The sequence below is a fragment of the Parasteatoda tepidariorum genome, chromosome 6, assembly GCF_043381705.1.
Source record: "Parasteatoda tepidariorum isolate YZ-2023 chromosome 6, CAS_Ptep_4.0, whole genome shotgun sequence".
NCBI classification, from domain to species: Eukaryota; Metazoa; Arthropoda; class Arachnida; order Araneae; family Theridiidae; genus Parasteatoda; species Parasteatoda tepidariorum.
This window is the reverse complement of record NC_092209.1, coordinates 91404186-91429582: the sequence shown is the minus strand read 5'-3', so window position 1 is coordinate 91429582 and position 25397 is coordinate 91404186. Positions and strand designations below refer to the sequence as shown.

Sequence of the window (25397 nt, the reverse complement as noted above, 5' to 3'; positions counted from 1 at the left end):
AAATGACGTAAATATGAAACTCTACATCGAATTTAAAAAATGCGAAAATACAAATCATGATGCGTAATTTTTAGATCACGATACATAACTTTTAAATCGCGTGATATTATAACCGCAAAAACGAATCACGACATTGGATTATAAGCTCGCGTGAATACAAACTGCTACATGGGGTTTTAAACGCTCGCAAATAAAAATCACGATGCTGGTTTTTTAAATCTCGTAAATAAGAATCGCAATGTACAATATTTAAATCGTCTGAATAAGAATCGTAACGTTCAACTGTTAAATCAGGCAAATACGAAAATCGATGTTTGATAATAAAATCGCGACTTTAAAAATGCATAAATACAAAACACGATATTGGATTTTTAAATCTCGTAAATAAGAATCATAATGTACGTACGGTATTTAAATAGCGTAAATAAGAATCGCAATGCGCAACTTTTAAATCAGGTAAATACGAAAATCGATGATTGATATTAAAATCGCGTGAATAAAAATCGAGATATTTGCAGAGTCTGGACTTGGGATTTCTAAAAGGCTTGTTTGTATTGTTTTTGTTTAGACATAATAAATAAAAATTTACAAGATTAACTGAATGAGCAAATAAATATTTTCACCGCAAATCCACCTCTATTTTCTCTCTCTTTGTTTGTTTTCACGCCAGAATACAAGAAGCAGCGACACTTGAATTACGAAAATACGAGCTATGCCGCCGACGGTTCAAAAATACGAAAATCTTATTTTCTGTGCTTGAAATTGGAGAAAATAGCTAATATAAGTCACAATGCAGAAGGGTTAGCAGCTAGGACGTAGTTGGAATTTTCTGTTTAGCTTTGAAAATCGTAAATAAATATAATTATTTTACTTCAACAACTGAATTTTTTAAAAGCGGGATATTTATATATTACATTTAATATTTATAAAAAAAACTAAACTTTTAGAGAATCGGAGTTTTTGATAAAAAGGCTGAAATTCGAGAGTCAAAAAAAATCTCATCCCTGCATAAAGGCCAACCAGTTTTATCCCAAGGAAATGATCTTTAGAGAAACTTCAGAGGGACTTCAATAATTTCGCTCCGTGGAAAATTAAATTCCTCATAAAATATTTTAACTTGTGCAAAAAAAAATTTCAGCGGAAATTAGAGGGGAAAATGGAAAAATCTTAAAAAAAGCGGAAATCCGCGAAAGAATCTCATCCCTGTATATTAAACATTTACTTTAACAATTTTCAGTTGTTTAATTATTTTATTTATTTATAACTGGGCATAAATTAATTATAAAAGAAATAATGCGTTCACGATCATTTTATGCTTTGATCATTTTAGCTGTTTAATTATTTGATTTAATAAATAATACTTAAATATTTCAAATCAAATTCAGATAAAGTGACGTGATCGCAATTTTCTTATATGGTACAATTTAATAATTTACTTTAATTATATGTAGGTTCTTAACGTAATGCTTTTGCGTTTTAATTGTGGACATTTGCACATGGTACAATTTTACATCCTTTTGAAAAGTTATGATAAAAATTAATATGTAATTTCTGACTTTAAGTAAGATCGCACAGATTAATTTATTGTATATTTAATAATTATCTCAATGATTTTTAAAAATATTTATTTATATTGTACATAACTTGAAATGTGTTAACTCTGAGATTAATCATCAATCACGCAGTTAAGTTTTGTACAGCGTATCTAAAGCAAAACCTTTCCTTTTTATTCAAATTTTAAGAAAGCGGTGTATCTTCGCATTTAAAATGTAGTAGTATTTCATTTAAGTTCATATGCATAAATTAACTTAATCAGTAAAACAAACTCACAGTATTGTTCAATTTTGTTAGCAACTAATAGGCAATAAACTGGTACCATAAATAACCTATCCCACAGAGTTCCTATATCAGTCTGAAACTTATGTCAACATAATTAGTATTGTAATATTTAGATTATTTAACACTGACAATATAAAAGGTCTTTTAAGTTTAGAACAAATAACTTATAATGGATTTACTTATGCTATCTTAAAATAATATTACCTTATTCATTGAAATGAAGAAAAATTAAGCTTTTATATACTAGTTTGACACTGTACTGTAGTAGAACATTAAAAAAAAAATTTTTTTTTTTTTTTAAGATTCATTATTATTTTAATACTTAACTTATTCACTGAAATATATCAATTAATTTCACTTATAGAAATAAATTTAAGTTTTGAATCACCAGATTTCTACAATATAATTTTTATATGTGTATTAACTTTCTCAAATAATAAAGATTAACAGCTTTTAACAATGAAATATTTTATTCCGAAGAAAATTTTAAAATGCCATAAAGAGGAAACTTTTAAAAAATTTAAGAATGTGATGAAGGAAATTGTAACAAAATGTAAATGTACATTTTGCACATTGTGTTTTCAAATTTTTTCATGGAGTTAATTTGAGCAGTGTAACTACCTTACATATATGTCATTAAGACAAAGAAATTAAACTTTATTTAGAAAAAAAAAAGAAGAAAGAAACATTTCTTGAAGAATGTCATACAAATTAACACTTATAAGTGTTTTTTAAGTGAAACTAAAATTTGGCGTGTCTTTATAAGTTACTGCAGTACAGTAAATGAATGTGCGAAAAAGGCATCTTTGAACTATAATTTTAGAGATAAAAAATTTCGGCTGAAAACTAAAATTCTTCACTTCCTAAAAGAAAATTCTTTCTGCAAGAAATCAGTCATATTCTGCGACAATGTCGCCACTATTCTGCCACGGGGAGCAAAAAAAAAGCAAATTCTGAATCAAAACTTAACAAATCCCCGTTGGAAAAAAAAAAAGGGACTATCGAAACTTGTTTGATTGATGAAGGAAACAGAGGAGATGAAAAGCAATTAGAAAGATTTTATATTTCAGTATAATAAGGCAACCAAATTTATGTTTCCATCCTACATTTCACATTTATGATTTAACAGATTTTGAAAAAATTTTTCTAAATAATTATTTATCAATGCAATTTTACTTACATTTTAACAAGGATCTAAAAATACACTGCTCAAAACAATTTTAAGGATATTGTATAAAATAACGGTATAAGCAACTTTTTTTCTTTTGTAGCATAAAATGGAAGAGTCACAAATACAAACTGTGCATACTGCTTTAGTGGCAGCAAATCTGATTTGTCTCTCAACTTAATGTAAGACAAAGCCGAAAAGAATGTCAGTAAGAGCGCTGTTTCGATGAGTGTGATGTCTCGATGAAGTCATTTAACTGAATCAAAAGTTTGGAGAGCTGTTGGTCGGTTAGCGGGGTGCCAAATACGAACCGAAGTAGTGGAAGCCATTGGAGTTTCACAAACTCTGATTTCCAGGATCTGGAACCATTTACTGGAAATGCAGGCCGAAGACGAGGGTAAGGGCATAGACCTGCAACAACGTCCAATGAAGACCATTATTCAACGCTAACAGCTCAGAGACACCGAAATATAAAAGCCAGGCTTCTTCAACATCTTTGCTCGGCTTATGGCACCACAGTTTCGACACGAGCTATCTGAAACCTCCTTCACGCTATAGGGTTTGTAAGCCTGTCGACCAATGGTGTGTCACGTCACCAGCAAGGCACCGTCACGCCTAAAAGAATTAGGCAACAGAGCATATGAACTTGAGGAGAAATGAATGGCACAATATTCTTTTCTCCGTTCATCCTGATAATAGGCATATTTTCATCCAGAGGGAACATGACACTAGAAACAATCCTGCACTAGTTCACGAAAGTGTAAGATTTGGCGGTGGGGGAGTGATGGCCTATGCTGGCATTTCCATTAATGGGTGCATCAATTTCCACATAATTTGAAATAGAGAGTCACTGATATAGGGATGAGATCCTGAGTCATACTGCATTTCCTTAAGCTGCAGGAATTGGAGATGACCTCATGTTAATGAATGACAATAGCAGGCCACATTGTGCTAACTTGGTGCAATGATTTCCTTTAGGAGGAAGGAATCATACGAATGTGTTGGCCAGCCTGTTCTCCAGACTTGAACCCAATCGAACACATTAGGGACAATCTAGCAGACAAATTGCTGGCTGCCTACTACCCCTACAAACTCTCCAAGAACTGGAAAGAGCTCTTCTGGAAGAGAGAAACAGAATACCCCAGAACAATAATTCCATTAACTCAATCAGGGTGCGTAGTCAAATCTCTGAATCAAAAATAAGCACTTTTTAAAAACTTTTCAAGCACTTTACAAAAATTTTCAAGCACTCAAAAAATTCATATTCAATCAATGATATTATTGAAAAACAAAAACTTTTTATAAACAGTTTTAGCGTTAAAAAAAACCCAAAAAGAAACGGGCGTAAATCGAAACAATCAGTACTTTCCCACATCACCGAGTGAATTCAACTTGACCCTGAACTCAGAACAAAAGTACCCTTACCCCCTACGTCAAAAAAAGTGTTAGAAGTAAAATAAAATAAACAAGAACAAAATTAAAATAAATTAAAAAGAAAAACATTTCATAAGGATCTGATATTCTCTATCCGAATTGGAGCACTCGGGTTTCGGTTTCAAGTATGCGCGCATGCGCAAGTCATAACGTGGGTACGACATGAAGTCCGCGTGAATGATTACGTAGCAAACTCTCCATTTTTCGTAAAATGCATGGGATCCACCAGATATCACTGAAGGGAAGAAAAATAATTATTCGGAAAAAAAGCACTTTTTAAAAACGCCAGCTGAGAAAAGCACCTTTAAAAGCTTTTAAAAACGAAATCCCCAAAAAAAGCACCTTTAAGTACTTTTTACAAACGCTACGCACCCTGTCAATGCCTCAAAGGTGGTCAACGTTGCAGGTCGCCGGGGGGGGGGACAATACCCCCCAACTAAAAATTATTTTTGCTTAAGGAAACGCCTTTTGTTTTTTTTCACACGCACAAATTGTGTTTCTTTTCCCGTTGGTACCCATATGCTCAATAAAGTGCATTTTTTCAGCCAAACAAATGTCATTTTTATCTCGTATAGCCGACTACGTCTGTCAATAATGTATCAATCATTCAAACAATTCTCCAGGCGCAAGATCAACCCACAACCTCAATATCCCTTAATTGTTTTGAGAAGTGTATATATTATGAATGGTTCGGAGTAGAAATTGAAATTTTATCACTGGTTCAAAGGACCATTATTTAAATGATTTTGCTATCCCTCAAACATTTTCATTGGTCCGTTCACCAATTGGATTGAAGAGTAGGAACATTTCATGAAAATTTTTTTACATATTTATATTGTAACTAAATCTTCATAATTGTTCCCCCCCAGATGTTTAATATTACGTATTTATTGTAAATATATTATATTAAATACTAAACTGAAAAACAAAATCAAATGAAATTTTATGAAAAATTGAAGAGAATGTTTAATAGTTAAAATTCCAAAGTAGAGACCAAAATATCAAACCCACTAACTAAATCACAGCATTCATTTACACTTGTCCCCCAGTTAGATTTTAGTGTTCTCAGACACATCTTGGTAGTTATTACTGAACACTTCATACATTGGGTAGCAATGTAGGAATCATGACCCAAATTAATAATTCAAAAAGAAAGAAAGAAAAAAAAAAGCATGCCAAACAATGAAACTCATCCTCACATCCATTTTCAAGCAAAGCGAATAGATGTTTGCCTGTTGTGCTGATGCAGTTGAAAGTCCACTCACCGATGAAGGTAAAGAATTTGTAACCACAACAGAACTCCTTTGAGGCAAAACCATGTTTGCAGGTAGAACGTGAGCTGGAGAAATGGAGTGCGTCACAGGAACGTAGCTGGGGGGCACCGCAATCATTGGATGGATTGCTGAAGTAAAACTCTGATTGGTGTAAGTCTGAGTTGGGATTGGCCTAGCTGGATCAAAATCTATGGGCTGAGTGGTTGGTTGCAAAACAGGAGGAATACTAGATTGTGGAGATGGAACAGTTGCCAATGCAATATTTGCAGTGACAGGATGACTGGTTTCTTCACTTGTTCTGCGTGTTCGCTGTTGTTGGACAAGATTAGGAGGCATTGGCTGAGGTGGTGCAGAATACTCAGTGTATGAAAGTGAAGGTGGTATTTGAGATTTTACAAGAGAAGCTGAAACAAATCACATTTAAGATGTTAAAAACCATTATAAAACTTTTTAAATTCTGAATATAACATCTGATTTTTCTATAATTTTGACAGCATAACTATAGAAAAAATAAATTTCAGAATTAGTTTAACCTTCATTTTAGTTTAAACTTACTTTTTAAAAGCAATAATTTTTCTATTTTATTTTGGAACTTCTTTTACCACAAATTGATTAATAACAATGTGAAAAGTCAAACTCAACCCTTAAAACAATTAATAAAATTGATACTTATCTATATGAAAGTCTCTTTTTTTACGTATTTTAAACTTTTTTTAAAGAATACATATTTAAAAACATTCTATTAAAAATTTGAAGCAAATAAAGAATTGTAATACCAGATATAGTAGACATAAACGGGAGTATTAAATACTGCTAATAAAAAATTCATTTGTATTATAAAAATTTCTGGTACATATAAGAAATTTATAGACTTGAGAATTGTATTTATTATGTGCTAGGTTTCGGATGTAATGTCTAAAAAAAATAATAGTTACTTGCCCAGTAGATTTTCTAATGATAATTATTAATATTGGTCATTTGCTAACAAAACCTGACATTACTAAACTAAGTTTAAACTTAATTGGGAAAAAAAAAATTTTTTTTTTTTGTATTGTTTTCAAATTCCTTGAATACTTCATTAAATATTAAATGACACAATTCTCATAATAGATCCACATAATAATTCACCTACAAATCATATCGGGTTTCGTAAAAATTTATCAAATTTACTTTTTATTTTCAATTGCTCTTAAAAAGCACGGATGCATATTACAACCTATTTACTTAAAAAATGAGCTTTAAAAGAGTTTCTATGAGCATTTTATGGGAGATACATGTACAATTAAAATAAAATTTCTTACATTCCACTTCAATCTGTGATTCTTGCAAGAAATTCAAATTTCCTTGAACAGATAAGACTTCTTGTATTGGATGAGGTTGCTCAGCAGAATAAATTGGTTGGTTTTCAATTTGGTAATATGGAGGAGGTTCCACTTGGGATTCACTTTTCTCTGGAAAATCTTCCACCTATTCATAAAAGAAATGAAATTAAAATTTGATTCCCTAAGAGCCCTTCTTATATCTAACTTCAGATTAAGAATCAGAATTTACACAAAAAGCATTTATTAAACAGCAAATATCATATTTAATAAACTTTTTAAGTGAAGAGTATTTTTCAGAAGTTATTCAAATTTAAATACAGTGGAACCTGTAAAAGTGACCACCTGGGTAAAGTGATCACCTGAGTAAGGTGACCATTTTCTATAAGTTTTATTTAAAGAGTCCTTTTTAAAGAGTCTTCATAAAGTGATCACTTCTATATAGTGACCATTTGACTTGGTCCCGAGGGTGGTCAATTTAGACAGGTTCCACTGTAACTCTAAAAAAAAATTTAACCATGTTACAGTAAAATTCTTACCAAAATGGTAAGAAATTTATTTAATATAATTAAATTAAATTTATTTATAATTAAATTTATTATTAAATTTAAAATTAAATTTATTTATTTTGAGCATCATTTGGTACTTATTACCATGAATTTTAAATTTATTATTTTCCAGGTTTCAGACAAGATTTTCTCAAATTTTTGGTATTTATTGCAATATTCTTTGACTTTTTTTTACCCCCAAAATATAATTCTCAGACAGTTCCAGATTTTCTTAGCTCAAAACTTCAAGCTTGATTGGGATCTGCAATTTTTATACTGTGCGCCTCAATTTTAAACATTTGAAAAAAGAGGAACTTTAAAATCCAATTCACCTGAGCAGATGGATATGTTTCAGCAGGGTGAACATATTCTTCCGTTAAATTCTTATCATCTTCCTTTTCCTCTGAATCATTGGAATTTTCAGCTTCTTCATTCAAAGGTTCTACCTCTGACTTATTAAAATAGCTACAGTTGTGGATCTTCTGTAACATTTCCCTAAGAGACTTATCTATGCAAATGTTAAAGAGTTCAACAAAACAGCTACATCAAATACACATATTAAATTCTTCAGCAATTGAAATGAATAGTTTGTGATTAATATGAAATGATGGCTGACGTAATAGCAGAATCTATCTGCAAAAGTATTGAAAAATTCTGACATTTTTATGCACACATTAAAGTAACATACAAAGGTGATTGTGAGCATTTCTTGAGTAAAATCTTTCAAAAAATTAATGCCCTTAAAAATTAAAATGATTGATATTTTCAAAACATTAAATTCCATATAAATTATATGCAGCATAATTTAAATGAATAATTATTTGTAAGTTTACTTTATCTCTAATCTCATTTATCTAATCTCTACTAGAAAAAATATTTACAAATGAAAGACATGCCAAGTATAAATTCTAGTACTAATATTTTTGAATAAAATATACAAGAATTTTTAGACATAAATGTGACCGATGATTTCTTAAAACTTCTCGACCTTGGATTTCCGAACCACGGTTAGCGAAAAATATGGATTTTTTCCAGAACACAATCATCTCTGAATATAATGTATTCGTCAAGATTACAAAGATGAGGTAGCAAAAAAGGGGGGGGGAAGAAAAGCATTGCAAAAGGGAAAAAAAAAAAAGAATAATATAATTGTATAAAATGAAAGTTTCAATTCATATTTGATTTAATTAGATTCATATTGAAATACAAAGAGAAATATTCAATTATTTTCTACAAGTTACAAAATCCTAAGGATGATTAAATCAAATCATGAAAAACAGCAATTGAAAACAAAATTTTAAATATTTTATTTTGTTAAAAAAAAAAGATTGAAATCCTTAAAATAAAAAATGATTCGATTAAGGAAATTTGTCAAGTTTTTCTAGTAGCAAAGGCAAAATCTTTTTGAAGTAAAACTTTAAACAAATATGACAATACATAATAATATGTGACATAAAAAGTAATTCAAGACATATTTAATTTTCCTCTAACTACATTACCTGCGAAGGGTGTAAATCAAATGACTATTAACAAAATTAAAATATTTTATTTAAAAAAATAATAAATAACTGGCTCAAAGCGAAAATAAATTCCAATTATAAATAGTGGTTATGGTAATTTTCCATGTATTTTTAATGCAGATTTTGAGTAATGAGGGTAATATTTTCAAAAGGAACAAAATAATATAACATAAACATTATAGAAAATACTGAATACTAATTCATTTAAAGCAAATGTAAGATCAGTGATTCAGCTTATGTGAGCTAAAATGCTTCATATACGCTAAAATTCATAGAGGAAGTGAAGTTATGCAACTCTTCAGTGAGGAAAAAATAAAACGTAGCCAAACAGATTTATGCCGGAAAAATTAAAACCAGGCTTATTAATAGTTGAATGAGAACATTTGAATAATTCTGAGCATTAAATTACATTATTGAGTTTTCTTGATGCAAGTGTTCCATCAGTTCTAATTAAAAGCTTCATTTTAGGATAGCTTAGAATAAATCTGCTAGAAGATAGTTCAGATATAATTGAGTTAGAAATAAATTATTAATTTAGAAAGAAAAAAAAAATCAGCAGAGCAGTACAAAGCACATGATTCAAAATAAAGTATTTTAGTTTCAATTCTTGAAATTCAGTTTTTCTATTTGTCTTCCAGAACATAAATATACAAGCATATGAATTTAAGAAAACATATGTAAATACTGTTTTTGATAATGTATAGTAAAAAAGACTATTTTACATTGTTCCTTCCTTAATCTATTAAAACTCATATTTAAAAAAATATTTGGCAATAGGGCCAAATATTCTTTATATCCCTAATTGAAATTCGTTTTGAGCATGAATAGATAAAATATTACAAATATTAAAGGTTGGATAAAGGGTTGAAAATTCATATTTTAAATGGGAACAGAGTTTTGCATCCTTAGGACCAGTCATTTCAAAGTTTTAGTGGAATCAATGTAGGTAAATGCTAAAAATAAATAGATAACAATATTATGTTCCTACATTTTAAATTTAATTTTATTAGGTACAGTAGACATTGCATAGTCTGAACACACATATTAGTAAAGGATACACGTTGTGCCAAATGCTTCTTTATTCTTTGCATCCAACAACGATTGAATATGCTCGGCTGACGTATTTAGAAAAGTATCAAATTCTGCATTTTCAACTTCTGGATCTCGTTCTGGACAGATAATTTTATAGAGCTCATCAATGCTGTTTAATTCCTCCTCAGAAAGTTTCTATTTGGAAAAGCGAATTAAGTTTTGCATTTTTTAAAACTAACATGCCAGAGTCAAATTTTTTACTGATGTCTCACATAAGAAAAAATGAATATATCATGGATACAGAGAAAGAATATTAGTCAATTCTTTAAGACATTATGTTTAAAAAATAGTTAAAGCTTAATAGATTGCACATATGCATTTTTTAAAACTAACAATGGAATGCTCTAAGCTTTTTTATGATATAAAATAGATAATAATTGAAGAATCCCAAGGAAAGAGCTACATTTGTTAAAATAATGAGTTCCGAAGCATGTAGTTAAATAGGTTCATCATGTAGTATCAAAAATCTAGCAAATTTAGAGGAAAATCAAAGGACCTGAAGATTATATAATTGTTTTGATATAATGTAAAATAAAAGCCTGAAATACTGGGGAGAAAAAAATCATTTTAATGAAAGTTATCTCTATAAAAACATTTATATTACATATTTAATAAAAGATACTTTTTAAAAAATTAATTATATAAAATATACATTTCTCATAATATTAGATAGTAATAAGCCAAATTTTTTTCAAAATTCACATCTCAGAAACAGATCTGCAACAGAGCTTTTGATACATTTAAAATGTTTTGACAATATTTATTCATTAAAAGTAAACAAATTATAACTTTTAAAAATAAGTTATAACTGTTTCAAACCACAGCAGAAAAAAAAGATAAATATATGCATATAAAAGATCTTCTACACACTGCATTAGAAAACTCTAGAACAGCTCTGCTGGTCATGTGGATGATAACAACAACTGTCGACAATTGTCATTAAGAATCCCTTTGAAGAATTTATTAAATATCAATTGTAGACTTACAACTGCTCCTTTGTTCCCTTCTAAGAAATCTTGCCTGACATCCTCACCACCCATGCTGCTAAGTAGATCTTGATACATTAAGAATTCTTTTATTCTTTGGCGTTCCAACTGCTGACGCTCCAAAAGTTCAAGCTTAGCAGCTCTTTTTTGAGCTTTTGTGCACTAAACAATAAAAGAATAAAACGATATTTTAATTTTAAAAAATGAAGTCCAGATTAAAAGTTTAAAGCACAATACTAAATTTTTAAAAATTGCCAAACTTAAACTAGAAAGAATTTTTACAGATTGACTCCAAATTTAAACTGAATGTTTAACACTAGAAAGACAACCTTTTTACCCCTTTCGTTTTGCATTAATTGGATGAAAATACAGTATTTCTGACTTTTCATAATTTGATCCAATATAAGGGTTTATTTAATCATTCATGTGTTAACCTTACAGAAAAATTTATTGATAGACCCTATATAGGGGTGCACGTCATACGACCTGTCAACTATTGACATGGCATCTGAATACAATTTGTTTTTTTAGAAAATAAAAAAATTTCAACAATTTTGAATTGCACATTTGAGTTATCACTTTTTGATGCCCTCAATTTGAACAAATTCTATTGAAAACCTGTTGTTTCTCGATCCCTTTTTTAACGGCTAGGACTATTAAATTCTGCATGGTTTTAAAAAAACCAATATGATATCATTTTTAGACTTGCTTTATTTTCGTCAATTTCATCAAAAATTCAAGTGACACTTCTTTTGCATATATAACTGATTTTCATGCAGTTTTTAAAATCCAGATACATTTTTTATTATATTACGACTCTTGGGATATAAATCTTGCACTTGTTACTTTTTTATGTGCTTCAGTTGAATTATAAATTTTTGACACACTTCATTTTCATTCTAAATCCAAGTTATTTTTCACTCAGTGATACTGCAGTTTTCATGAAGCATTCCCTCATGGTTTTACAAATTTCCATTTTTATTACCAAGTACAAATTTTAAATCATGGATTAAAATAATTACTTATTGACGCAGTTTATTCGGCTAATTTCTTCGTGAGCGTAATTTTTTAATGTGCTATTATTGTGATGCTTTTTCATATTATTTTGACGATTCTATTACTTTAACTATGATGTTATTACGACACGCAAGTTTCTAATAATATCTTAACTATTTCATTTATTGTTTATTTTGTTACACCAAATCGTAAATTTTTGTGTCACCAATCTGTTCAATGTCAGCCTCACACAGTTAAGACTATTGAACCTATTGAGTTACTGTGTTATACTTTGTTTTGTACAATCACATCTAAAATTATCATGCTCCCTTAATTTTTTTTTATATTTCAATTAAATTAATTTTTTTTGCCTCAATTTATAGGTTTTGTTATTTACTTTAAAATTAATAATTTTATTTCATCTAGCAATGACTAAAAATACTCAATATCCAGGTATAATCTTAATCTCTTATTATTCCGGCATAATTCTAATATATTTTATTTATATAATTTAACAGCATTTCGTCGAAATGCACATGGTCTTTCAATTAGTTTTTAGCCATTTCCACACCTATTTTTCATATATAACGATTCATATAAAAAGTTATTTTAAATGCTTTTAAAGTAATGAACATAAACATTTTCTAAACCATTAATCCATTGAACTTAAAAATTAAAAAGATCAGACATGACTGGTCATTCAAGGGGACACTGAACGTTAAAGCAAAATGGTGCAATATTTATTTGATCATTTAAAAATTTCAACAGAATATTGAAAACATTAAAAAATGTTTGTGTACGATGCTTCAGAAAAAACAAATTATTCGAAAAATTTAATCTATAGCTAAAAGTGTCATGGTTCGCCAAATGGGTCCACTTTGAAAAAACCTGCCCGGGTTTTATTGGGTGGGTCCACCTTGAAAAAACCCACTTGGAACAATAAGTGGGTTTTTTCAACAAAAAAAATTTTATTAAAATTTAGTGTAGCACATTTACTTTTATATAATTTACTGAGCAGCATAAATTTGTCAAATAGAGTTGCATGATTTATATGATTAAGTTTTTAATATTTGTAAAGCAAAAGAAACTCGAGTCTTATAATTTTATAGTTTTATAGTAAAACTTTAAGTGGGTGTTTTCAAGAAGTAATATTTTAATGATATTATATCAAATAGAAATTTAAATAATATAGTCCGAAAAGATCAATTTTCAAATATAGTTGCATGCTTTATATATTAATACACAGGTTATTATTAATTAATATGTTTAAAAAAATTGAAAAGAAACAATTTTTTTTTTACTAAGTGATACAATAGCAAATTTAAACAGTTTTATTTTCTGGCTTTAAAAAAATAAGATAAAACTTTTTATAAGAACTTTTAAAAATTATTTATCTAAAAATGAAATAATTTTTCTAGGGTTAATTATTTGAAAAAAAAAAATGGGACAAGTAACTGATACTCTTTATAATTATATACAATTTTAATTTCACTTACTATTAATCTTTTTATAAAAACATGGAAGATCATTAAATATTTATTTCAGTTTCTTATTAAAGTCAAAAATCAGATGAAAATAAACTTGTTCCTTTTATATTACTGCATTTATATTTTATAATGCTAGAGTTAAAAATTGTAAAACGTTATATACTTAACAATAAAGAAGATTCAAATATGTATTAGTGATAACGCGTTATTTAAACTTAATATAATATACATATAACAAAATTAAAATAACTTTTTGGATTTATTTCTATCTTTAAGCTTATACAACACTTTTTAATAAATAAAAATATTTACACGGTAAAACTTAAAAGTTTATGTGCACTAAATGAAAAAACCCAATTTCCCCCAGGTTTTTTCAAATTAAACCCAATTTCCCAAGGGTTTTTCCAATAAAACCCAGGCAGGTTTGGTTTTTTATAAAATACCCAGGTTTTTTCAAAGCCTGAAAAGTGCTGATAATTAAAAAGTTCCTTGCAAACAATTTTTAATTTTTTTTTTTTTTTAAATTGGCACGCAAGGAACTTTTTGAAGTTGTGAGAACATTAAAAAATCCTATTTACAGAAAAAGCAATTTTGTCAAAGAGAACTCCATATTAATGTATGAAACTTTTTTTGTAATATCTTTAAATCGAAATAATGGATTTTTTTTTAAAAAAATTTATCTTTCTGAACATCAAATGTCCCCTTTAAACTGCAAAATTAAAAAATAAATAAAATATATTAATTACATCTTGAATCACAGTCTGGAACTGTTTCTGGAGATCCTTAGCAAATTCTAATAATTCCACAACTTGGTCATACTTCTCAACAGCTTTCTGAAGAAAAAATTAATTAATTTTACACATTATTGGACGTGTTATAAGTTTGTAAGCAATATAATAATCAAAACATACTTACTTTTTGATCTTCATTTAACTCTTTGCCTTTCTGAGAATCACTTTTATAGGAATCTAATTTGCCCTAAAGTAAGTAAATATAACAATTGAAATTAAATAAAATACACACACTTGAAACTTAACTCAGATTTTTATGAGGACGTTATACTGCTAGAGACAGGGTTTTGGACAGGACACAAGGGTTTTAGTCTTTCCTAAACTGACTAAAACTGTCTTAAAGTGTCCTTGAACTTTGGTAAAAGGTAAAAATTCTATATGTGTAACCAATGCACACATAATAATTACATATATTAATAAATATTTTATATTTTTTATACAATTTACTTAAACTTATTAAAGAGAAATAATATGATATAATATAATAGGAAAAGGTTTATAATTTTGGAAGCTCCACAATTCATTGAACAACAAAAGCGAATACCTTATCCTTTAAATATACTTTTAATACTGAGAAATTATATTTTTGCGTAAGGATAAATAATGCAATATTAAAAATAATAATAAATGTTTTTAAAAAAAAAAAATAAATTTGTTTAAAAATTAAACTTATTTTTCACAATATTTTTTTTAAAAAAATGTTATAATTTCTGCATCACAGGATGATAAAAAAGACATCTATAAAATTGTTTTCAAATATAAATATATTAATTTAACTGATTTAAACTTTTACCAATATCTCTACACCAAATCATCCTTAGTCATACTCTTTTAAGTTTACTTATGGAAGTCATTTCTTACCTAATATTTCTTGTAATAATTTTTGGAGAAATTTTTTATATTAAAGATATTTGCATTGCGCAATAAGTCTCAGTCCTTTAGAAAAATTTAGATATAACATTGGTGTTAAACATTCTGATTGTTATACAATTCTCAAGATTTTTACAATTCCAAAACTTATTGAAAGTTGACAATGGCACTCCTGCTATAGTCATTTTAAGATATTTCTATCTGTCCCGCCTTTGTTATCAAAAATATTAAAAACTCAACTTTTTAATATTAACCTTCCCTAAAAATCTCTAATCTAATCTCTTCATCATTTTAGTTTTCTTTTTTATTTATATTAGCATGTACATTTTTATTAAAATATTATAATTCTACTAAACTATAGTCACATATCAGTGTTTTCATTACAGGAAAAAAATGGGAGAGAATTTCTCACCCTTTCTCAAAAACAGGGTGAGATTTCAAAAAGTGAGATTTCAAAAAATTAAAAAAATACGAATAGACTTGGAAATTTTTTTTTCTTTAATTATAATACATTTTTAACATCAAAATCATTTTTAACATTAATACAAAATGCTCTATATCTACTTTTTCATCAGCTATTATAGTTATTGGGCTGAAAAATATCCGTATTTGTTTCGTTTTGACCGTTTCTACAGACATTTGTTTCATTATCATTTGTCCATTGAAGATGTCGCCTTAACAAGGCATTTGTCCATCTTACATTCATGCACAAAAAATGTAAACGGCATACATGAAGAAACCTTACCTAAGGTGAACACGTGGTTGCAGAGAAATGGGTTTGGGGGGGGGTGTTCTGCTTTTCTCACCGGTTCTGAACAATACTGGTACATAGGGAAGTTAGATAACAAGGACCGATGCTTAAAATAATGAAAGATCAAGGAAGAAAAGTGAAACGATTTTATTCAAAATGGCAAAAGACGAAATTTTTTCCAAAAATAGCGCATTATGAAATTGATTAATAGAGTGTGCGAACTTCTCACGTTAATAATTTTTTATTGCGAGAAAAGAAAAAAATATGCGAGATTCTCACGTTCTCGCACTGTAGTGAAAACACTGCATATGTCCACTTCTTGCATTTATTGTGATTCAATGGAAACACTTTTAAAGCTTTCAAGATATATTAAGAATAAATTTATAAACAACACAAGAGCCTATACATAATGACATTAGTAGCCATTCATTTTAAGAATAAAAAAATATGATTTAATACTATGGAAAATGCTAAAACTGAAATGGACAAAAAATAGCATGAGAATGTTTTAATATACAAGGAAGAAAATTCCTTTACCTAGGCCATTAAAATTTTTGGGGCCCTTAGATTCAATTTTTTTTCTTCAAATATAATAATATTTATACATCTTTTCATTTAAGAGAGCATATTTAAAATTAAAATAAATAATAATAAATAAAATTTTACTTCTTTTTGTTAAATTAAAACTAAAAAATAATCACTATGTTTGGAAAAAATTTGAAATTTATTAACATTTTAAAAAATCAACGCTACTATAAAATTGGTATATTCAAAAATCTTCTTTTCTGCTCTTGAGATCAATAAACTCATCTATAATGTTTTTAAAAACAATTTCACAGAGAACATCTGATTCAATAAACATAAAACTTAGCATGTCTAATCGTTTTTGAAACATGACGCTTCTTTACATTTTTTTAAATTTATTTTCAGAAAATCCATTTTAAGGGGGTCCATGGTCTAATCTGGCCTAATGGATAATCCTGCACTGACCTAAACATCTTATACTTAAACACTAAAATACCACATTAATGGGTAAAAAAGAAAAAAACAAGAAAATCTTAATACATAGTTTTATGATTTAGAGTCCTATTTAACTTAGGTTCTTTAAAGAAACACTAATCCAAAAATTTAATATTTCTTAAACAAACTTTAATGTTATAAAAATGTACAATAAAATAAATGATGAAAACCTATTATATATCAAATTTTGAGTAAATGTATATATCCAATTTTTAAATTCTATAGGTAATGTAAAAATTCTAATTTTTAATTTGTACACTTTACTAAATTATNTTAGAGTCCTATTTAACTTAGGTTCTTTAAAGAAACAGTAATCCAAAAATGTAATATTTCTTAAACAAATTTTAATGTTATAAAAATGTGCAATAAAATAAATGATGAAAACCTATTATATATCAAATTTTGAGTAAATGTATATATCCAATTTTTAAATTCTATAGGTAATGTAAAAATTCTAATTTTTAATTTGTACACTTTACTAAATTATTTTACTGAAGGACAAAACCTTTAATTAAAGTCTTAATTAAAAAGGATTCCTTAAAAAACAATAACTCTGAATAAGTTCATGATAAGATGAGAAAAGTGACATAGAATGAATCATCTATAACATGAGATCATAAGGATCTATATAAGGAGAAAAACGCAATTAACAATTGAGTAACAATAATTACAAAAAAAAAAAATTTCAATATCTATTCAACTCAAAATTGTTTTAGTTTTCTATTTCTGAGAGATATTTCAATATCGTGATCAGTCGCACTAACTACAATCACCAAGGCACTAAATTGCATTTTGAAAATAGGCACTAAGTGGATCTTTCTTTTTAGAACAAAAAAAAAGACAAACATATGGAGGTTTGCTAGTAGTTCTATTTATTCTTCCAGTTAGTCCCTTTCTGCTGTGTACTTTTTAATTACTTCCCAGAAGGCTTGGTGATTCTGATGCTATTACTATTATTCCTTATTTCTAATAACAAAACAGAAGTTTTTCTCCAGAAAACTCTGTTTATTTTGCCTAAATAATTCAACTGCGCGCTATTTTTATTTATCTTTAGCATTAGAGAATTGCACATCCTGGCAACACTTCCTAAGTTCTTTTCATGTCCCCTTAATTACTTATTATTGTTAAACTAAGAACTTTCCTACAGAACGCAGTGAATAGACCGGCACAATGAAGCCTAAACAGCAATATAGTCAGTCATCTTTAAAAAGTTCAGGTCACACAATAGACCGGCACAAGCAAAATTCATTCAACGAAAAAAATTCCTGAAAGGTTCATTATTAAAGTTATTATTTTATGGTCATAAAGAATTTAGGTAACATAAATCAAGACGTGACTAAATTTAATCAAGCATATTTACATGCTAATTTAGCTTACGCAATATTTAACAAAATGTGAAAGGATGACATAAATATGAGTTGAACAGAATCATAAGACCTTACTCAGGTATAATAAGACACTATTAGTTATATTTTATTCAACTGTGAACTTTATTACAAACTATATAAGATAGACGCTCAATTGCAAACCTTTCTTTTTTCAAGATTCCGCACTTTCTTTTCTACCACAGTAATAACTTGCTTAACAGGATCGTTAGTGTCAAGCGAAGTTTGCTTCTCAAGTTTTGCTGATGCGGAAGGCATGATATAATTAATATTATAAAACCATTTAAACTTTTAAAATTCCCTTATTTTTCTTACGAAAACGTCTTTCATTTACAATAAAGCAATTTCACCAAGCAATTCACCAAAACTGGAAATCACACAAGTGTTGCCAATTTTAGCATCTAAAAGTTTAACATTATTATTCAATTGTTGTTGTTGTTCATTTACGTCGCACTAGAGCTGCACTATTGGCGACGGTCTGGGAAACATTCCTGAGGATGATCCGAAGACATTCCATCACAACTTTTAACCTCTGCGGAGGGGATGACTCCCCCGCTTCGGTAGCCCGACGACCTGCGCGTGAAGTCGAGCACTTTACAGTAGAACAGTTTAACGAGGACCAATACCGCACACCCTCGGTCCCTACGCAGGCTGATCCAAGTAGTCACAAACCAGCACATTGACTGCAGCCAGTAATGCTTGACTTCGGTGATCTGCTAGGAACCGTGTCTTAATGATCAGTCCACTGCGGGACAAGCCTAAATTGAGCACGCAACCCTGCAAATGTATGTAAATCCAATAAGGGTGTGTTCGGATTCGAACTCTTACTAAGGAAGCATTTACATTGCATGTAAGAAAATCGCAAATGCAAAATCGAAGATGAGTAAGAAAGCTTAATTGGTGAAATGTAGCTATCCATGCAAGAAAAACTCACATATTATTTTGTCGCTCGCATCCCTGATTTCGCATACATGATTTTTTTTTGCATTCAGTGAAATTGCTTCTAAAGTTTCACACGTGTCTATAAGTTTGTCGGATGCAGTTCCATGTTGAGAAGAATAATCCCAAGAAACTGAAGCGGAAAGATGTACTTCATGATTTAAAAACCTCGTATGCTTGAAAATTATGAATATTGTAATAAAAGTTGACATGTTTTCGAGTGCTCAAAAAGACTTGCTTGTTTCAAACAACTTTTTTCCTCAATCACAGCTGGTGAGCTTGCTTGTATGAATTAAAGGCAGTGAAAATGAGTATCTCAGATACATTTTTCTTCGCAAATTAAGCTCACGTATTTTCTCCGAAACTGTAACGTACATAAACAAAACAATTATTTCTTGTTAAATTGTTTGCTGAATTATTTTCTGTATGAGTCTAAAACTGTATTAAAAAATAAGTGTTTTTATTCATTTGAGTCAATGTTTTTAATTGAGAAACTGTCATTCTATAATATTTATGTTTCACTATTATTGAAATAAATATGGCTGAACAGAATCATACTTTTAAGCATTGTACTTCTCGTAGTCAAGGTAAATCAAAAAAAATTCTGTTATTGATTTTTAAACATTGAAAATATAGTAAGGTTTTATTAATAATAAAACAGGTTTTTAGACGTTGTTTAATCAAATCTTTCTTCCCCTTAAATGATTATTAGCCTATTTGTTTTATCTAGAATATGCTGAGTTATACACATTTTTAGTAGAGGAACGTTTTGTATCTATTCTTTAATCTAGTATTAAAAATATATGATCAGCAAAGAAGTATGGTTTTGCAAATTTTTTCTTTAAAATTGTATGCTTTACTCCTGTTGTAAATTAATGTTAATAAATATTTTTGCAAACTTTGAATACATTTGCTCAAACGGAATTTTTAAAAAAAATAAAAATACGAGGCTCCGTATCGCATCTTTCGCTCCAACTACAATCGTCACGGTGCCATATTGATTTTAAACTTACAATTTCTCTAAAAATAAATTCTTGTTGAGTTTTTCCCTGGATGGAAGATTTTCCCTGGTTTTATCAGAATTATGGCCAAGTCTTGGCCACTTCCCAGTAGCTCCGGGTCCGCGAGAAACTAAAAAGAGACATTACTGCAAGGGACCAACTTGAAAAGTATAACTCATAGCCACCCCCAGGCAAACATCTACATATTTTTTTTTTGTAAAAAATGTTGGCAAGTTTAGAATCTAATTGGCACCTTGAGGATTGTAGTTGGTGCAACAGGAAATATCCCTGAGTTAGTCCCCTCATGTAATGTTTTTTTTCTTTTTCCGTCTGGCAGACTGCTGCTCAGAAATTGCCAAAACTTTGATTTTTCTGCCACAAATAAAAATACGGAAATCTTCCCAAAACATGTTATGTAATTTATTGGTGTGACTATTGTATACTTAAAATTTGATCCAGTAGACTTTTATGCAGTGTTGTATCAAAGTATTTTTTGGGACCCAGACACCATTAAAAAGCTAGATCCTTAAAAAAATGCTTTCAAACTAAGCATTGGTTGAGATGTTTATATCAATTGAAGTATATTGGAAATGTAGGATATTTCTAGATTGGGCATAAGTAATCTCTAAATTTTGTTGCCTCCCTGGATAGTAGCATGTATCGAACTAAAAAAAAGCAACTCATAAGGTTAATCTCATGGTCACCCCTTCGAAAAAACTATAAATTTTTGGTAGTTTAAGTGCTACCTTTGCAAACATGCTTTGACATAGAAATATCCTCGTTGTCTGTACCTACGTCAAGCACTAAGATGCCCAACGGTTTATATTTTCAAAATTTAAACAAAACAGAACATTTATATTGTGGTTTTATCCCATTCTGTAAATTTTTTTTAGTTTGTGCTTTTTCTGAAATTTGGCAACATTTTTGATGCAAAAAATTTTTTTTTCCCTAAAATTTAATTAAAGTGTAATATGTCAATGTTAGTATTGAAGTCCCGATATTCTGGAGCAGATCTTTTTAACATCATTCACAAACTCTTCACGTGTTCTCGAGTCTAGTTTTCTAGATCTACTTTTTTATCTTAAGCTTCATTTGAGGTGGCCCCAATGGGGCCTGTGCTGTGTGATGAGACTGTCCTTATTATATTTAATGCTATTCAACAATATATAGTGTTTTTCTTTTAAATGCTTTGATGAACAATATCTTATGTATCGCTGTGATGGCTCAGAGGATATCGCGTTCGCCTACCATTGAGGTGAACCGTGTTCGAATCCCAGCGATTGGCAGTCTATTCCAATTTCGCATGCTGCTTGCACCGACCACAGTGCTGGCGTAAAATATATTCTCAGTGGTAGCCGACGGATCATGGGTTAGAGTTCCCTTGCTGGGAGGTTTTCGTGGTTTTCCACTCCATGTAACACAAGTTAGTGTTAGTTCCAACAAAATGTCCTCAACGAGGGAAAATTTCTCCCAATACTTGATTCAGGAGTTTCCTTGTCTAATAGATTGGGTTCAAAATTACAAGGCTTTGGAGTTGAACATTAGTAGCCGTAAACCCTGTAAATTGGGTCGGCTTTTCAATGACTGTTATATATTAAGAAAAAGAACATTAAAAAAAAACCATCTTATATAATTTCAATACTTTCAATTTTAAATTCTGGGTGTTTTTGAGGGAATTTTTTAAGAATTAAATTCTTGATGATGATTTTGACAAAAACTAATATTATTTGTATCAGGGTTGGAAAAAAATAGTTTTTTATCTTTTAAAAAACCGTAAACCCAATTTTTGTGGTTTAAACTAGGCTTTTTGATTTAAGACAAAAGGTTGAATAAAACTTTATGCTGTAAACTAAAAGTATTTAAGCTATTATAAGGTATAATCATAAACATTAATATTCTCAAAATTCAAAGACAATTTAAAAAAATATCCAATTTCCTTCCATAAAAATGCTAATATAATGATGCTGTCTTACCTTTCAGCAGCTATTTTTACCCACTATTATTACTTCAATTCTAAATGCTTTTTTTTATTTTTTATGAATAACTAGGTTCTCAACAATATTCAGAATTGTGTTCTAAATAATGTTCTGAACTAATATCCTGTCTTTAATTATGGGATTAAAAAAAAAAATCATTCACCTCTTATGATTTTGAAATATTCACTTGTTCTCTTCTGCTAATTCTCTGTTAAGTGAGAAAATTTTTTGTTTGAAATTGCAGCTAGATCATACAAGTTGGTTAAATATTTCAGTTTAGAAGCTTATTGATGCTCTAAGATTTATTTGTTTCCACTAACAAAAGAATTTAAAAAAGAAAAGCATTTTTTTAAAATATTCTAAAATTATGATCTGCTTTTTTTTGTTCGATCATGTGCTGCTTTTTTATTAATACTTAAGTTACCCTGATTTTTTATGACTCTTACAGCTCTTTATTTGTAATTAAGGTGTTGAAGTTGATGAAGATCTAGTTGATATCACCCATTGGATATTATTCTACTAGTTTGCCTCTCATAAGTAAATGTACAATTTCATGACAAATGTGATAGACCTGAGGGGATTTAATCTTAGACTATGTCAACCTCCATCTATCAAAAGGTACCTCGTGATAGAATCAAGTTAACATCTGTTATATACTACTGATTCGGTATTTAATATTTATAGTGGTAGTTACGCCACATTACTCCCCTTCCAGAATTTTATCTGTGATAGAATTCGATGAACAGAGAACACTAGTTGATTAACGCTGTTTTATTTATTAACTTAAATTTTTTGCTCATTATATTTATTTTTTTTCTTCCAAGCATTTCGCTCTTTATTTATTTATTTTTTTTATAGCTTTTTCGCTATTTTTTCCCATCATTTTTTTATAGCTTTTCACTATTATTTTTTTTCTTGCATTTCGCTCATTATTATTTATTAACCGGGAGACTTTATTTACACTTCACCGGATTTCTTTTTTTTTTTTCTTTGAGCAGTATATATATATATTTTTTAAGCAAATCAACTGTTTAAAGTGGATTCATCCATCAATATTGACAATTTCTTATCATGTCCGGGTCACCAATGAGGGGATTTAATCTTAGACTATGTCAACTTCCATCTATCAAAAGGTACCTCATGATATTATCAAGTTAACATCTCTTATATACTACTGATTCGGTATTTAATATTTATAGTGGTAGTTACGCCACAGACCTGACCCATTTTAAAATTTGAGTCAATTTTAATAGTTTTTATAAGCTATTTTTGTTATTGTTAAAAATTAGTTTTTTGTTGCTAAAAAGTTCAGTTTTTTTCCTTCCTTTGTGCAATTTTGGCATCAAATAAATAAAGTTATCACATAAGGAAAACTAGTTTTTAAACACATATTGGATGCATTTTAACAGACTTTTATACAACCGGACCTGAAATTTTCTTTTTAACGTTAGCATAAGCTTAACTCTTGGAAAATATAATTATTTTAATATAGTACTCTTTATTATTTTTCATGAAATTTTTCTTCAGTTTTAGCGCAGAAAAAAAGAGAACTTTCTTTTGCTAAAATTTTAAAAAGAGTCATCTCGACTGCTTTTCGTGGAATTGACCGTAATAATGTTGTAAAAAGCATTTTGAACAAAATGTTATTGTATTGTTTCAGAGAAAAGGGAACGTTTGAAATTGAGCTTTGGTAATTGTGGAAGTCGTAAGAACCCTTCTTTGTCTCATTTTCCAGATTGTCATCTACCTCCTGTGTAAGTAACTTCACTGTGCTTTTTAAACTTTATTTAAATCTCCCTTTTAGTGATTTTAGAATTGAACTCTTTATTCAAATGTAGAATTCAAAATTTTGTGTCATTTAATTCTTGGAAGATTATTTAAAAGCAATGAAACATTTTTTTTGGAACAATTATTTTCATAATTTAAAATAAATCAATGATTGGAAATCATTTATGCGGTAATTTCTTTTGATGTTTACTGTACTATAATAAATGTAGATTATCTGAAAGAAAGAAAGAAAAAGTGGCCTTATTCTAGGTGGTTGTAGGCATACTCCATGGAAAAATATTGATTATTTTTCATTTGAATAGCATTTCTCTGCATTTATAACATATCTTTACAAAAGGTTCAATAATTCATCCATCACATTTTTCTTGTTTGAAAATGGTATTCGTTTTTTATTTTTTATAAAGTGCTGCGAATTTTGTTACTCATACGCATGGTTTTTATTCCACTTTTCTTCATTTTAGCTTTGTTTAGCAATTCTTCGGACTCGAGTTATTTAGCCAAAATAGCTGCGTGTAACGGAGAGCATAAATTAAAAATTTTGAAGGAAATGGATAGAAGAAAAATATTTTTGTCAAAATAAAAATATTGATGAGTTTTGTGTAAATATTTGCCATAGTTTTATGTACTGACTGTTGTGAGCTCATGATGTATGAATGATATAGCATTTTTGTCTAGACCAGTGGGGTCATATAGAGCATTGACTGAAATATTATTTTTATATAGTATTTGAATATTAATTGATTAAGACTTAGTTGTAATCAAATGATATTGACTTGTGTCATTCAACTGAATTTAAAAATGATGATCCAACTACACAGTAATCATATCTCAAAATTTTTAAATGTTGAATTATTTTTGAACAAAAATGCTTAGCAGCATATTCATGTTTTTTTCTATTCTACATATTTAAAATGACTTAATTTAGGAAATCTTGAACTACTGTTCAAATTTTAATTAAATATGGATAGGGTAACTGATTTATATTGATTATTTTTTAATGTAACAGTACTGTTAAAGTTTTCTCTGTGATGAAATTTGGCTTTAATCAGGGTTGGCAAGTTTTAGACAATTGAAAGTTTTATCCGGTTTTAACTGTCATGTCAAAAAGACCTTTTTAACATAGTTTTTGACAGTTGTCAAAAGGCAAAATTTTGGTGTAAGAATAATTATTAGCTACTGTAAATAAGAAGTATTTATAAATAAACATATATAT

The 25397-nt window shown here is 28.9% G+C and overlaps 2 protein-coding genes across 5 annotated transcripts in view; one reads left to right on the top strand and one right to left on the bottom strand.

The window, feature by feature from the left end:
- LOC107440236 (caprin-1) overlaps positions 1–19261 on the bottom strand; it is a 36814-nt gene extending 17553 nt beyond the window's left edge. Inside the window, exons 1-9 of one of the 3 annotated variants that reach the window (XR_011637101.1) lie at positions 18625–18878; positions 14579–14641; positions 14410–14496; positions 11181–11342; positions 10161–10329; positions 7915–8090; positions 7017–7182; positions 4814–6119; positions 2124–4169 (exon numbers count right to left, since the gene is read on the bottom strand). Coding sequence is in view for 2 of the 3 variants with exons in the window: in XM_021145257.3 (XP_021000916.1) it covers positions 5641–6119; positions 7017–7182; positions 7915–8090; positions 10161–10329; positions 11181–11342; positions 14410–14496; positions 14579–14641; positions 18625–18738 (1416 nt within the window). In the remaining variant the exon portion in view is untranslated. Of the gene's footprint in view, positions 1–2123; positions 4170–4813; positions 6120–7016; positions 7183–7914; positions 8091–10160; positions 10330–11180; positions 11343–14409; positions 14497–14578; positions 14642–18624 lie in introns of those variants that run through there. The other 2 variants (XM_021145257.3, XM_021145258.3) reach the window with 2 other exon arrangements.
- A 178-nt stretch (positions 19262–19439) lies between these two features.
- The window catches only part of LOC107440235 (MAP kinase kinase 4), a 47556-nt gene continuing 41598 nt past the window's right edge, over positions 19440–25397 (top strand). Inside the window, exons 1-2 of one of the 2 annotated variants that reach the window (XM_043053165.2) lie at positions 19440–19692; positions 24057–24150. Coding sequence is in view for 1 of the 2 variants with exons in the window: in XM_043053164.2 (XP_042909098.1) it covers positions 19958–20006; positions 24057–24150 (143 nt within the window). In the remaining variant the exon portion in view is untranslated. Of the gene's footprint in view, positions 20007–24056; positions 24151–25397 lie in introns of both variants that reach the window. The other variant, XM_043053164.2, reaches the window with a different exon arrangement.